The sequence below is a fragment of the Meles meles genome, chromosome 4 (genome assembly GCF_922984935.1).
Source record: "Meles meles chromosome 4, mMelMel3.1 paternal haplotype, whole genome shotgun sequence".
In the NCBI taxonomy this organism is placed as follows: Eukaryota; Metazoa; Chordata; class Mammalia; order Carnivora; family Mustelidae; genus Meles; species Meles meles.
This window is the reverse complement of record NC_060069.1, coordinates 56,175,360-56,192,013: the sequence shown is the minus strand read 5'-3', so window position 1 is coordinate 56,192,013 and position 16,654 is coordinate 56,175,360. Positions and strand designations below refer to the sequence as shown.

At 39.7% G+C, this 16,654-nt stretch overlaps 1 protein-coding gene across 2 annotated transcripts in view; it reads right to left on the bottom strand.

Moving 5' to 3' along the window:
- Positions 1-3,398: 3,398 nt before the first annotated feature.
- Positions 3,399-16,654, bottom strand: part of MCCC1 (methylcrotonyl-CoA carboxylase subunit 1) — a 58,499-nt gene continuing 45,243 nt past the window's right edge. For both annotated transcript variants that reach the window (XM_046003236.1, XM_046003237.1), the window contains exons 15-19: positions 11,056-11,105; positions 8,018-8,155; positions 6,335-6,442; positions 4,686-4,757; positions 3,399-3,750 (exon numbers count right to left, since the gene is read on the bottom strand). In XM_046003236.1, coding sequence (XP_045859192.1) covers positions 3,622-3,750; positions 4,686-4,757; positions 6,335-6,442; positions 8,018-8,155; positions 11,056-11,105 — 497 coding nt within the window. In that variant the 3' untranslated portion in view covers positions 3,399-3,621. The remainder of the gene's footprint in view (positions 3,751-4,685; positions 4,758-6,334; positions 6,443-8,017; positions 8,156-11,055; positions 11,106-16,654) is intronic.

The following is a 16,654-nucleotide window of genomic DNA, read 5'->3' as shown; positions in this document are numbered from 1 at the left end:
CTAGCCTAGCAACCCACGTCGCAGAGGGAGGGGACTACAGAGCCTACCCCAGACGTTGTGGCAATCTGCCCGTGGTTGACAAGAGCCTGGGCGACTCTGGAGCAGGCTGGAGATGAGGGGTGGAATGGAGAGGGGCGACAGAGTGATGCCTGTCCAGGTGGGGCTGCTCACCACCCCGCACCTGGGAATTTTGCTGGCAAGGGTAAACAGCTGAGCTGAATTTAGAGTGGTTCCTTAATTGCTCTGCCGTTAAAAATTAATAACTATCAGTAGTGAATAAATGATGTTCCAGGCACAGTGCTAAAAGCAACCTATATATTTTCTCATTTAATCTCCCAAACAACCCTGTGATGTAGTGTTGACATCCTCCATTTACAGACGACGCTCAGAGTGTAAGTGACTTTACCCAGGACACTCCACTGAGTGGCAAGGCGAGGGTCTAAATGCCAGAATTTTAACTCCTAAGGCTGTTTTCACTACAATGTTTTGTGGCCTTGCCAATTATTAAAAAGCCACCATCAGGGCTCTCAACTTTTGTTTTCATTATTCTAGATGTGAACACAATGCATCCAGAATGCTATTGTCAGAGTTAAGGGAGCAAACTGCTTTCTTCTAATCATACATCTCAGGTTTTGACCCATGCTTGCAAATGGAGGTTACCCAAAACAAAAGCTACTTATACAGTGTGGACAGGTGTACCGAGCTCTGTCTTCTCTGCCTGAGCCATCCAGCTCATGCATCCATATTTGGTGCCTCTTTTGGACTTGGACTCACTGTCTCTGGTCTCACTCCACTTTCCAGTCTGTACTCCAGACTGTAGACAGAAACAACTTTGAAAAACGTTGTTTGAAAACCTCCAGGGCTCCCAACTGCCTCCAGAATCAAGTGCTTTCCCTGCTGGGCAGCCACTTCCCCAAGCCCCTCTCTGCTGCACCCGTGACCCAGCCCAAGCTGGATGGCTCTGTGCCCCGAACGCCGTGTGCACTTTCACGCCTTACTGTTATTATTAGCCCTTGCCAGTCCCTCTCCCTGAGGCGGCCTTATCTTACCTTCTTTCTCTGCTGGCAAATGGCTGTACTCCAAAGCCCAGGTCGGATGTCACCGCCTCTCCCTCAGCCTCCCAGCCCCTTTACAGTAGAAGTGATTACGCCACTCACCTGACCGCCGCCATGGCACCCAGTGCACAGGTATATCATACTATCAGTGAGAGGACATTCTTCTACATAGCTGGATCCTGTTTTCCATTAATTAGGGCGAGAGCAAAAACCATTTCTTGCCATTTTGGTTTCCAGAGGTCCTGGTCTATGGCAAATGCTGTCTTTAGAAGGAACAGATGCAGTCACGTGTAATCAGGAACCCTACTCTCACAGCACCACAGTTGGCGATGCTCTCAAAGGATTCCACCAATATGTGGGTAATTGGGCTGGCGGGCTTGAAATTCCTCCTATGCACGCTATTACCTATGACCAAGAGAGTCAAGTAACAAGGAAATGGAGAGCTCAATCTTGTTCCATGAAAGGGAGAAAATAGCAACCCCAAATTTCCACCAGGACACCTTTGCTTTTCCCTCTGCAGACAGTTTTGCTTGGATCCAGGCAAAGCCTCTGTTGCTAAAAATAGATTTAAAAAGCTGTGTTTGAGATGGCCTTGTCTTTTATGACCCCATGCCCAAGTATCTGTAAGAACTTCCTAACTGGTTTTCTAGGCTCTAGTCTTTTCCTCCTCTGTCCACATGCATATTGCTGCCCGATGAAATTTTTAAAAATATTTGAATTATGAGAAGTTTCTATGTAATATGTTATGAGGCATAATTGCATGATAAATATAACCAACCAACCATTCAGCCCTGGAACATTACCAGTACCTTGCATCTATCTCTATAGGCCTCACCTGTCTCAACCACTGTCCTGATTAATGCCTGAAGCTTATCCCGGTCTTTAATTTATGATTCCGAAACCCGTGCCTTGATGTTCTTAGCCTGTTCATTTTGTTGTTAGATAGTATTCCGCTGCGTGCCGTAACAGTTATTTATCCCTTCTCCTGCCAACCAACCGGGATTGCTTCCAGAGTTATGGGTAATGTGGCCATGAACATTCTTAGTGCACAAGTGCGTTTGTGCATTTCTAGAAGTTAGGTCATAGGGTATGCAAATGTTTAACCTTGTGAAATAATGTCAACGTTTCTTAAAGGGGCTCTACTAGCCAAATTTTCTACAAATCACTGTTTTCCCTGCTAAGAAACAATTCAACGTAACTGCTACTTGCAAGGTAAAAATCCAAAAGGGCTCTTCCTTGCCAGTTAGTTTGGCCCCAAACTAAATTCGACGCATCTTCTCTTATAGGCTCCAAGTACCCTCTGTTTCAGTTGGGCACATCTGTTTTGCATGTGGAACCCATCTTACTCATTTTTTTTTTCATTTATTTACAACAGAGAGAGCACAAAAGCATGGGGAGTGGCATAGGGAGAGGGAGGAGCAGTCTCCCCACTGAGGAGGGAGATTGATACAGAGCTCAATTCCAGGGCCCTGAGCTTGTTATCTGAGCCAAAGGCAGCCACTTAACCAGCTGAGCCGCCCAGGCACCTCATTCATTTTCTCTTTCCTTTCTTTTTCTCTTTCTTTCTTCCTTTAGAGCAGGAGAGAGGGGGCAGGGGCAAAAGGAGAGGGAGAGTGAGAATTTTTTAATTTTTAATTTTTTAAAGATTTTATTTGACACACATACACACAGAGGAGCAGCAGCAAAGGGAGAGTGAGAAGCAGGGTCCCCACCAAGCACCGATCCCAGGTGCTGGATCCCAGGACCCTGGGATCATGAACTGAACTGAAGGTGGACGTTTAACTGACAGAACCACCCAGGTGCCCTGAGAATTTTTTTTTTTTTTAAGATCTTATTTATTTAGAGAGAGGGCACATGCACCAGTTGGGGGAGGGGCAGAGGAAGGGGAGAGAACAGACTGAGCTGAGTGCGAGCCAGATGCAGAGCCCAATCTCCTAACGCTGAGATCAAGACTTGAGCTGAAATCAAGAGTCAGACACCAAACCAACAAAGCCACCCAAGCACCCAGGAGAATCTTAAGCAGGCTCCACACCCAGCATGCAGCCAGATGTGAGGCCTGAACTCACAATCCTGAGATAACAACTTGAGCAGAAATCAAGAGTCCAACATGTATCTGACTGAGCCACCCAGTGCCCCAGGAAAATTACGTTCAACTCAATCATGTTTTCAGACTTTCTTCTGTCTCTGAAATATGTCTATTTTCATCACGATTTTAAATGGGAAATAATTTAAACCACCTTTCTTCCTCCAGTCCTTCTCTTTTGATCAAAGTGCTACTTGCCTTCCTAAAGGACAGTACACTGTATAATATTTGAGGCAGAAACAAACTATATTAGCTTCCAATAAAGTATAATTCGGTTTATTAGTATGAAATATTTTGAGATAATTTATTGTATTGGTGACCCAAGTACATGATTCTCAAAGATAAAAATGTGTTTTAGCTTAAATAATCATTTAGTAAAACTGCTGCTTATTAGACTCCGAGAAAAGCAGGAAGGCACTTTCTCTTTTTGGCGCAGATACTATACTGAAGATACTGCTTAATGGGGCATTTCTTTGATGGAGTTTATTTTGCTTTTCTTTGGTCAGACGCGTCTTCCTCAAACTCGATTAAAGGAGCGTGTCTGTTGGCCTGAGAACCTTCTTTGTAGAAAACGGTCTTGATCGTGCCATCCTTTGGAGACTTTATGGTGTGCTGCAGGGACACAAGACAGGACAGTGACTGCAATACCAACGAAGACTGAGCACGCAGCAAGGCAAGAGAGATGAAAAGTAAAAAAGCCGGTTGCTTTGAAGTTTTTCCAGCTTTTAGATACCACAACACCCAGAGAAAGTAACTTTTTTTTTTTTTAATTAAAATTTTTTTAAATAAACATGTAATGTATTATTAGCTCCAGGGGTACAGGTCTGTGAATCGCCAGGTGACACACTTCACAGCACTCACCATAGCACATGCCCTCCCCAATGTCCATAACCCCAGAGAAAGTAACGTTTTTATGGTGTGCTTTGGGGTTGTGAGTTCTGATGCACCTGTGTCACACTCAAGGTCACTGACTGGGACGCTCTGGCCTACCTGGTATTTTGCCACAAGATTCACCGCAGAGTCTCACTTGAGAAGCTGTTAAATAAGACTATCAATCTCTGGGCCCCAGTGCAGGAGATCCCAATTCAGCCATTCTGGGGAAGCAGTTTTGAAAAGCACTCCCCGTCGGGTGACTGTAGTATATGGCCAGGCTGAGAACTACTGGCCTACAATTTCCAACCATCTACAAACCTCAACAACTCATCTAGTTTGACTGAGGTTTTCACCCTGATACTGATGCTTGCCATCCCAAGTTTGGCCTTAGAAAATACCAACAGCTTAACAATCAGCTGGGGTACTGCCTGAATTTAAGCTACTGATAGTTTCTTTCATTTCAGTATCAGAACTGACAAATGCCATTTCACAAAATTAAAATGAAAACCTATTTGAAAGAAGGGTGATTTGGTTTTATGTCCTGCAGTTAATGGTTCATCAACCCATGGCTCTTACTATTTAAAATGGTATTAACTTATAAAATAAGGCAAAAAGCCAATTAGGTCTGAAAGTTCCCAAAGTTTAATTGGCAAGTGGACTTGTGATTTCATTACCTCCATTTTCATGGCAATCATAACCATTAGAGAATCTCCAGCTTTTACTTTGTCTCCAACTTTCACAAATATCTAGAAAGTAAGAGCGACAGGTTAATACTGAAAAAGAGAGAGGTCCCTCATGGTCTACAGAGTTGGTGTAAGGATGCATACAGTGGAAGTACGGATCTATGTGGTTGTCTCATCTGCCAAAGACAGGGTGCGGGTGCCAATCAGAGACCTACTACTCATCAATCTGGCATTGCTGGCCCTCATGTCTTCAGGGAGCACTGTTTAGCTCCTCACCTCCATCCTCAAACCATCCAGTTTTCCTGGAATTGGATGAATATGCTTTATATATCTTGAGATCCTTTTCTGTTTTCTTATATGTACAAATAAGCCATACCACCAAGGAAGAACCATATACTTCAATGTTAAAGGCATTGGAGGGTCATGCCTGGTTTTCTAGATTTTATAGGTGGTCTAGGATAGTGCTCCAAGCTTTGAGGCCCCTGTGTAGTAAATGCACAGACTATCTTCATGTGAAAGAATTAAACTTATTGGCAACCATGGAAAAAAAATCTCTATTTTCCTTTTTACATGTATAAATGAACTCATATATCCCATGTCTTGGTTAACATGGTGACGAAGCAGTTTCTGGAAACATCACACAGTGGAGTTAAGCTCTAAAGTCAATGTATAGAGCCCAAAGTGTGAAAAATGAGAAACACCTCTGAAAGCCCTCAAATCACCCAACGCTGGATGATGCTGTAATAGTGCTTGGTGGAATCCATGGTCTATGGGGCAGCTATGGAAAATCTTTTCCCCACAGGTGTGCAAGGATGCCACATTATGGAATGTCCATGGGAATGGAGAGTGAGTGATCCAAGTCTCTGAGCTTATACTCCCTCTGGAGCAAACATCTGTAGAGGGGAATGGTGGGTGCAATCATTTTTACTACTTAAATGGTTATTTTCTTTTTCTCCTTTTTGGGTACCAAGAATAAAGAGTGGAGTTTTTATGACTTAGATGCATTTACAGGGACTCTACTATACTCAAGTATGTAATAAGACTACTGATCCACCACTATTTGAAGTTAATTTCAGTATGGATCTTAACTCTGAATACATATAGCATTCAACACCAAACCTCATTGTTCTTCACCAGTACCAGTCTTTCAAATTTTATTTTAACATACATGCAGTTAGGTACATTAGAAAAAATGTTATTTCGTGATAAACTGTTTGCTGTTAACATTAAAAAACAGCCCTTTGGATAATGCTTGATGAATGATCCATTTTAATCACAAAAAGACAAATTTAGATTATTTGTACTTTGATGGAAATTGCCACTTTCAAAGATAACAGTATCATAAATTAGGTAAATGGGTATTTTCACTGAAGACTGAACAGAGAACTTGAATCTATCATAGTCTCTTGTTTTCTCTTTTTAAAAGATTTTATTTTTAAGTCATCTCTGCACAAAACATGGTGCTTGAATTTACAACTCCGAGACACATACTTTTATCGACTGAGGGAGCCAGGTGCCCCCATCTCTTGTTTTCCGGAGTCGGATGTTTTCCAATAGGAAAGATTTGGAGAGGGAAAAATGATGTATATGCCATTTACCGGGCCCTATTGAACATCCATCTACATACGTTCACGTGATACCTTTTCAATGGTACCCGTCATAGGAGCTATGGCTCCTTCCTGAGTTCCATCTGAGCTCATTGAAGACAAGTATTTGGGGACTGGAATGCCAATCTGAGTACTTCCTTCCTATAAATAGAAAACAAACTAGAAATGAAATCAAGATCAAACCACTGCAGTTTTATTAATATACCTAAGATAATGACTATTTTCAAGCTATTTAACTATGAGTCATCTTTAATACGAGGGTTCTTATCTAGCTTGGTGATCTAAAGCAAATTATTAACCCCCTCTCAGTCTTGGTTTCCCATCATATAAAGGAGTAATGGCATCATGCCTCCCAGGGAATTAAAGGAATTAATGTATTTAACTATTGACAAAAAGACAGCCACTGTCTGAAAGCATTTTGGGCAGCATCCCCACTTCAAGTGCTTGGTCAAAACCAGGAACTGTTCTTGGGGCGCCTGGGTGGCTCAGCGGGTTAAAGCCTCTGCCTTCAGCTCAGGTCATGATCCCAGGGTCCTGGGATTGAGCCCCGCATCGGGCTCTCTGCTTGGCTGGGAGCCTGCTTCCTCCTCTCTCTCTGCCTGCCTCTCTGCCTACTTGTAATCTCTATCTGTCAAATAAATAAATCTTTAAAAAAAAAAACAAAAAACCAGGAACTGTTCTTAACTGCCATATACATATATATATATATATATATATATATATATATATATATTCATTGATCATCACAGGAAGCTTATGAGGTAGGTAGGTACTGTTATTTTTCCCGTTTAGAGATGGGGGAACTGAAGCCAGAGAGTTTAACTAGCCCTAGCTCACACAGCTGTTCCAAGGTAAAGCCAGGATTTGAACCAAAGCAGCTTCACGTTCCAGAACACCTACTCATCACCACTCCACCATACTGCCTCCACCACCATATTGTTACAGCAGAGTAACTATGGAAAGGAATGCCTGATCATGTGAGATCATCCTTGACTCTGTATACAGTAAGTAGTATAACTACTGGAATACTAAAGGCATCTGATCACAAAGGAGTATGATCTGTAAGCGGGTTCTCAAATGTGAGAAGACTCTGAAGATGCCACAGTGTATTTGATAATACATTTTCTCTTCTGCCCATGTAGAAACTATGGGTTCATCAGGCAGCAGGCTCCTAAATGGGACCAATAAGACAGGAGACATGCTCTGATCCAATCCTATGCCACGTCTGCCTTGATCACCAACCATCCTTTGATTGCCAAGACTTCACCATTAACCCCCATTACTTCCCTAATGCCCACCTTCCCCACAAGGAATATTAGGCCCACAGACTCTTTCTCCAATGGTCACCTCCTCCCAAATGCCCAGAAGTCCAAGTGCTAGGAGGATGGTGGTTGGGAAAGTATTCAGGCACTGAATGCCTGACAAAATACTGTGCACTGGGCAGTGAGACACTCTCTGACAAGTAGGGTGTCAGGACTTGTTTTAGAATTAAAGGAAGAAAATGGATATGTGTCTATCAGTGAGGAGTTGTGTGAATAAAAGAACCAGGGAAGGCAGGAATGTGGCAAAGAAACAGGGTGGAGAGGGGGACACAGAGGAAAGGTCATAGCAGTGATGGAAGGAAGCAGGGTCTTCCTAATGTTTCAGTGGGGTGCCTCTGGTCAAACAATGTTCTCTCAGACCTCAACAGTGTTATTATAAAAAAAGAGACGTTACCATGGAAAATAGGTAAATAGTATTTTCCAGGATAATTAGCTTAGTTTTACTAGCAACTCCATTAACAGAACATTTCAGGTAAGTGCAGTCTCCCTCAGTACAAAGATCACCAAGGACTTGGAAAGTTTCATCTTCAATCTGGAAAAAAAAAAAAAGGAAAAAAAAAGAAAAATAAGATCCTTAAAATAAATAAACAACCCTATAGAATTAATAATATCAGAGTCAATTCTTTACTATTAATGGTTTCAAAAGGTAACAGGTGAAATATATTTTTTTTAAAAAGCCATGTAGGAACTTAAAACTCATAACGTACCCTGAATAGAAACAACATATGATAATTAAAAGAAAAAAAAAACAGGTAACTTATCTATAGCACTGTTAATGCTACAGATAAATGTTTAGAATAACAATAAAAACAAGAAATAGAAATACAAATTAAGCAAGATTATTAAAATTCAGTTGACTGTATTACACATTAGAATTCATATCTGAGTACCTGAAGTCAAATTTGGCTTTACTATGCCAATGTTAGTAAAGAAAAAAGCCAGAACCACCTAATTAGATGGTATGTCTTTTCTCTCTCCAATATGTAGCTAAAATTTATGGGTTTCAGTTTTGAGTTTAAGAAGATAAATTAGCTGGAGACTGGCCACTGTACAGTTTTCTCACTGTAAGAGAAAATGCCAAAGAACAGATTTCACACTTGATCTTTTGGGAAGCTGACAAAGGGACACGAAACCTTTCTGTTATAAAAAATATTTTCTCACATACACACCCAAGAAAAAAAAAATTCCTTTACACACAGGAAATCCATTTAAATCTTCTCTGTGTTTCATTTCAATTCCCATGGGGTTACTGTCAAAGTCCCATGGCTATTCTTTTCAAATACATGAGAGAGGCTGAGGTGAACCAGGTTACACTGTAGTATTTATATGCCGCTTCTCATCTATCCTAAGTTAAATATGACATTTACTGGGCTTTGTAACCTACTAAAACAGCCATTTGAATGTTTGTGAAATTCTCAGGACATAAAGGTTAGATCGGGAACAGTTTTGTTTAAAGGTTTACACAAGCTCATTCTAAATTTGTGAATATAGTTCAAAGAGCAAATTAGAACAAATCTGTAGTTGACTTTACCAAGGGAGTAAGAAGGGGCCCCCAAACCGGAGGGACCAATATGAATTACAACCCTCACAGACTTCCCAGTTTTACTGAATCTCAGTGAAACAAAAATGGGATCTCATGGCACTGGCAGATCTGCAGCAGATCCTTACTCAATCCTTTTTGTAGGACTTAACGTCTCTTGGCTCATATTAAGTGTGATTTATTCTACTCTATGATTTTGTACCTTTCTATACAGGAATTTGGTTGAGTTCTCACATTATTGTTATTTTTTTAAATCCCTTACAGCCTTTTATTTTGTCAGTGTAAGGACTTCTTTTAACTGAGGACTACCATGAACACTTTGAGAGGGATTCTCAAAGTATGACCTGCAGATCCCTTGGGGTCCCCAAACCACTTCATAATAATACTAACGTTACTTGCCTTTTTTAACCCTCATTCTCTCATGAATATACACTGGGATTTTCTAGAGACTGCAGGACATGTGATGTTACCCATGTGACAGCTAATGGAACATGTGCTTGTGTAATCTTAGGTTTTAAATTTTCTCAATTTATCCTACAACTCAACAACAACAAAAACAACAAAAAAACCCAACCTGAGTTAAAAAAGAGGCAAAGGACTTGAATAGACATTTCTCCAAAGAAGATACACAAATGGCCAATTAGCATATGAAAAGATGCTCAACATCATTATTCATTATGGAAATGCAAATCAAAACCACAGTGAGATAACACTTCATACCCATTAGGATGGCTATTATGAAGAAGAAAAAAAGAAACAGAAAATCAATGTTGGCGAGGATGCAGAGAAAAGGGAACCCTTGTGCACTGTTGGTAGGAACATGAAATGGTGCAGCCACTGTGGAAAACAGTTCCTCAAAAAATTAAAAATAGAACATGACCATATGATCCAGCAATTCTATTTATGAGTATATGCCCAAAAGGATTGAGAACAGGGTCTCAAAGAGGTATTTGTCCCCCGTATACATAGCACCATTATCCACAATAGGCAAAAGGTGGAAGCAACCCAAGTCTCCATCAAGAGATGAATGAATAAACAAAAGTGTGGTATAGAGAGGCAACGCAGTATCATTCCACAGATGAACACTGAACATATGCTACAACACAGAAGAACCTTGAAGACATGCTAAGAGAAACAGCCAGTCTCAGAAGGACAAATATTGAATGATTTCATTTATATGAGGTACTTAAAGTGGTTAAATTCAAAGACCCAGAAAAGTAGGATGGTGGTTGACAGGGGCTAGAAGGAGAGGGAGGTGGAAAAGGGCAAGTGGTGTGTTATTGTTTAATGGGTACAGTGTCAATTTTGCAAGAGAAAAGAGGAGATGGGTGGTGGTGATGCTTGTAAAACAATGTCTTTTCACTCCATAATGTTTAATATGATAAATTTAATATATAGTTTTTAAAATATACATTAAAAAGAATAGTAAGAAATAAAAGTATGCTTGGTTTAACTTTCTAAATGGGAAGTATTAATACATGTAATTAACATAAAAGCTCCTTGGGAGTCTTAATAATTTTGAAGGGCGTACACGGATTTTGAGACCAAAAAGTTTGAGAATGGCTGCTTTAGATGTAAATACATGCACATACTTTAGAGACTTGTCAGGAGTCTGATTCAAAGCTATTATTACTATTTTTTTTTTTAACAAGTTTTCATTCTTAAGGGAACCACAGCCAAATTGAAGAGACAATCAGAACTGGAGAGGGGGTAATTTCCCCAAATTGGTCTGAAATAAAAGCACATGGCATCCTCCAACTATAGTCATACTGGTCACTGGCTTAGGAGAAACCAGAGTGTAAAAAAAAACAAAAACAAAAAACAAAACCCTTCTCTGTATGAAAGAGATCAGATTTAGCTCTAAACTGTAGAACAAAACCAGTAAGACTTACCCGCATGCTATACGACCCATCATGGTTATATGTTACAGCTATGGCTACATCTTTATGGAAAAGGGGGGAAAATTGAAGAAAAATTAGAAGACAATCATTTATTCAGTAACTGACATTCTACAAATCTCTTTCAGCCTTAAAGATAACCACCTGTTAGGGATGTTAACACCTTTTAACTCTCTGACAATAAAGATTAAAGAAAAAAAAAAATCTATAGGCAGGTTCCAATAAAAGTGAATTTCAAAGGTTTCTTAAAAAAAAACAAACGAACAACAAAACATGGAGTTTTAGAAGGTCTCTTAACTATAGAGAATAAACTGGTGGTTACCAGAGGGGAGGCGGGTGGTGCAGGGGTGGGGGGTGGGGGAAGGGGGAGTCACCTGAAACAGGTGATTGGAATTAAGAGTGCACTCATCTTGATAAGCACTGAGTAATGTACAGAATTGTTGAATCACTCTACTGTATACCTGAAACTAATATAACACTGTATGCTAACTACGCTGGAATTAAAATATTTTAAAAAGTGGAGTTTTAGCTCTTCTAATGTTGTAAGATATTTTAGATGTTTTTCCTTCAACAAGAAAAGTTGCAGTGTTGAAGTAGGAAATGCAATGGATTGGAAGAGAGTAATTCTGGTTTAAGACCCAAATCTGCCATCTGTGGCATGATCACCTCTGTGATCTTGACTAAACCATTTCAAATCAGAGTCCTGATTTCCTGGTCCATTCTGACCCATTAAATGGGTATGAGAATGTAACAATGATTTAACTAAATGTGAAAGTGCTTTGCAAACTGTAACAGAGGATACAAATATAATATACAATATATTTCATAGTATTAAGTGAACACAGAATTGGTTAAGGACTTTCCTAGGAGATGGGGGTGGGGGTGGGTGGGTGGAGAAGACCTTTCTAAGAGATGGAAATCAAATCTTGCCCCGAGAAAGTGCAGACCAAAGTCATTTCATCGACTCCTGATACTTTTAACCACCATTTTGATGCTGCCAGCTCAAATCTATTTCCAGCCCTGACCTTCCTTCTCCAGAACTCTGATTAGTCATTCCCAGCTGGATGCTCTATCGCACCTTAAAGTGAATATGGAGGGCCCAATAAATCATCTCCCCGCTCTTCCCGCCTTCCCTCCCACCCTGTGAGCTCCATGACTGGCACTACTACTTTCCTCGTCATCCAGATTGAAAACCTGTCATTCTTACTTTCTCCTATGCTTTCCACATTTGACAGTCACTGCAAAACTGCCAAATTCTCCCCTATCTGTCCTACTCATGTCTTCCTCTCATTCCCCACTCAAACCGGATTCAGTGGGGAGGCAGGCCTTGGTAACACTGAGGTCGTCTTGGGACTTCCTGCTTCCTGTCTCAGCCCTCCCCAGCTGATGCCTCCTAACGTGTCTCCACTATATTCAGAATACTTGGGCTGGTATTGAAGGCCCTGAACTCTCAGTCTTACTTCCCATTCTTCTTCTATAGGGTCTTATATTACAACCAAATGGGAAAATGGGCCAATTAATGTTCTCCATATGTGCCTCCAGTCTTCCCCCTGCTGGGCCTCTTTGCTCATGCTCCCCTTCAACAGGCTGTCAGTCCCCAGCCATACCAAACTGAAACCTCGCCCCTCGGTCATGTCATGCTCAGTCACGGTCCCTGGGAAAAGTCTGTGTCTAGCTGGAATGAATTTACTCTCCTCCGAACATTTCAATAAATATTTGCATATAAAACACCATTATGATTCTTTCCCCATCCAGTTTTATGAAAGAACGATTTTTCTCTTTATCAGCTGTTTTTTTAAAAAAGTGCAAAAATAAAACCGTTCATAAAAGTCAAATACTGAAGTATATAAAGTAAAAAGGGAAAGTCCTCTCTATTGCCTATTGTAGCTACTGTTAAAATCTCTAATGTGAGTCCTTTCAGAATGCACAAACTTATCTTTTTCTTTCATAAAAATAGTATTTCTTAAACATATTGTTCTGAAACCAACTTAAAAATTTTTATTTATTTTTCCAACTTTTTAAAATTAACATGTGACATATATATCTACTTTGTCTTTCAGTAGTAGCAAGAGGGTAGTTTCGTCATGATGATGATGAGGAGGAGGATGACAGCTAATGTCTACTGACTGCTTCCTATATGCTGCACAACGAGCTTTCTATTGTCTCATTTAATATCCACAACAACCCAAGGAAGTAATTATTACTATCATTCCTATTTATGGCTGAGGACCTTGACCTTGATGCTTAGAGAGAGTGTGTGTCTTGCCCAAGGGTCACAGACAACAGAGGAACCAGGATCAAACTCATAACAGCCTAACTCCAAGGTCTGCATTATGTTTATTTTATTTTATTTAAAGATTTAGTTATTTATTTTAGAGACAGAGAGACAGCACAGTGGAACAGAGGGAGAGGGAGTCCCAAGTAGACTCTGTGCTGACTGTGAAGTCCAATGTGGGGCTCGATCCCATGACCCTTAGGGGCCTCAGGGCCTCAGCCCAAACCAAGAGTTGGATGCCTAACCAACACACCCCCCAGGTTTCCCTAGGATCTGCATTATTAACCACCACACCACCTATCTTCCCAACATACCCATTTCTCCTTTCTTTGCTAGGTGGTGAATTCCTAAAGAGAGAAAAGGAGGAACAAAGACAGGTTTTTTCCTCTTCTTCACATTACTCAAAACATCTGTTTTTTTGAAATCTTTGTAATGAACATATGAGTAAATGAAACTTCTCCAACCTATACCTTGCCAATATCTTTCAATCCTTAAGAGAAAATGCACCAATTAAACATTAGGGTTTTTTTTCAATTTATGAAATATGAAATGTATTCAGATGACATGAATGCCAACAGAATCACAGTAAACACATTGCCAGGAAAACTAAATTCTTTAAAAAAATTTCTTAAAAATTTGAATTATAGTTGGTATATAATATTAAATTAGTTTCTGGCATACAACATAGTGAATTCAGCAATTATATACATTATGAAATGCTTACCCTGATGTGTATTATATTATTGACTATATTCCCTATGCTGTACTTTTCATTCCTATGACTTACCTGTATAACTAGAAGTTTGTACCTCTTAATGCCCTTCACCATTTCATCCACTGCCTCCTCCTCCTCCTTCTGCAACCACTAGTTTGTTTTGTGTTTCTTCGTTGTTTGTTCTCTTGTTTTGTTTTTTAGAATCCACATATAAGTGAAATTATATGATATTTGTCTTTCTCTGGCTTATTTCACTCATTTCACTGTCTAAGTCCATCTATGTTGTCACAAATGGCAAGATTTCATTCTTTCTTAAGGCTGAGTTGTATTCCATTGTGTATGTATGCCACATCTTCTTTATCCATTCATCTATCGATAACCCACAGCTAACATCATACTCAATGATAAAAAGCTGAAAGTTTTCCCACTAAGGTCAGGAAGAAGATAAGGATGTCCACTCTCACCACTTTTATTCAATATAGTACTGGAAGTCCTAGCCAGAGCAATCGGACAAGAAAATAAATAAATAAAAGGCATTCAATTGATAAAGAAGAAGTAATTATCTATTTCCAGATAGTATGATCCTATACAAAGAAAATCCTTAAGACTCTACCAAAGAAACTATTAGATCTAATAAATGAATTCAGTAAAGTTGCAGGATACGTAAACCAACATACAAAAACCTGTTGCATTTCTATTCACTAATAATGAAATAGCAGAAAAGGAAATAGAGAAAAAAATCCTATTTATATTTGTACCAAAGAGAATAAATTCTTTCATATGTTATGGGGTAACTGAATTTGTTCCTCCCTCCCCTAGTTATCTCTAGATCTCCACAAGAGAATGTTAAATATCCTCTTCTCTATTTTTTAAATTAATTAATTTTCTCTAATTAATCTATAATCTATATATATCTATAGAGAATATAGATGTAAACTATAAATAATCATTCTTTGCCCAATGCGGGGCTTGAACTCATGACCCCGCGATCAAGTTGCCTGCTCAACCAACTGAACCAGCCAGGCACCCCATCCTCTTACATATTTAATAAGGTATGGAAGTGTAACATGGTGCAGTGTTAGGTTAGCACATATACCCTGGAGTGTGGGTTTGAATTCTGGCTCCACCAATTACTTCTGAAATGACTTTAAGAAAATTATTAATCTCTCTAAGTTGGTTCCCCATTTATAAAGTTGACACTAATAATAACACCAATTTCACTGGCCTGTTCTGAAAATGGTAATTATTCATGGAAAGCACTTAATATCTAGCATATACAAAACACTCAATAAATCTTAGCTATTATTCTTATTCTTATTATTGAGGGTAGGGCAGGGTTTTGTGAAGCATGGTCACTAGCAACAAAGTAGGAATATTCTTCAAGCCTTAAGTATTTAAAATACTTGATCATTTGCACTGAGATCATTAAGAGTTGGTTCTACTTTAGATTCATAATTGCTTCTTGGCCCTTATGACTTCCTGTTTGGTGTATGCACTCAATCATGGCTACTGTTACTTGGCATTTATCAGAGACCCATTAGAACATTTCTGGAAGCTGTTACATTCAGGCCTGGGTCATTGCTGAAAAAGACCACCAAAAGGATGTAGTGAATAGCAACCATGCTGGTTTTCAATCATGTATTCATTCTCTAATTAAAAATTTTAAAAATTTCCAAGAAATGCACCATAGTTCGAAACACTGCTAAGTGCCTTGGTGAGGATCCATACCAAATAACACAGCTGGCTCATTTGAATTTTAATCACATATGCAATTTTTCTGTTTAATTTAGGTTGAAGAGGCCACTGAAACTTTACTGCTACTGCTACTTATATTCGGTATATAGGAGTCTAGAGTAAGATCATCCGTGATTTTGGAGGCGTTGTTTTTTAGAATGAAATGAATAAACACACCAGCATAAAATGGATACGTTAACCATTTGTAGACGGCTACTCTATCAGGGATGTTTGCAAACATTTTTTTTCCAGGTACGCAACACACTGAAGGTAATGACTATCTAGGTTCAGGATGAAAAAAGATCTCAAGGGCTGTGGCGCCTTCACAGTTCAATGAAACCTCACATTCAAGGTTATGCAGCCCTCCCAGCTCTGACTTGGCACCAATGTCACTTCCCATGCAAACCGCCCTGCTGCAGAAGGGATACTGCTATCAAGGGACTCTGATCTCTCTGATACACTGTTCCAGCTACAAATATATGTCAGACTCTCCTGGCTTCAATTATAATAAATCAGTCCCACCCTCAGTCTACTCAAATTAGCTTGCAGTCAAAAATCAATTTTCCACTGGAAAAGTAAAAACAGCATAGGAGTCAAGATCAGAAAGGCTGGATGTCAATGTCACTAACCTTCAGTAAGTTACTTCACCTTCTCTACCTCAGTTTCATCGGCTATACATGGGAATGGCAGGGATTCCCCCTCATTCAATTATAGTGAAGACAGATTTTTAAAAAAAAAGATTTTACTTATTTATTTGAGGGACAGACAGAGAGAAAGAGAGCAAGAGAGGTGGGAAGGGGCAGAGGGAGAGGGAGAAGCAGACTCCCTGCTGAGCAGAGAGCCAAACAGACACTGGGCTCGAGTCCAGG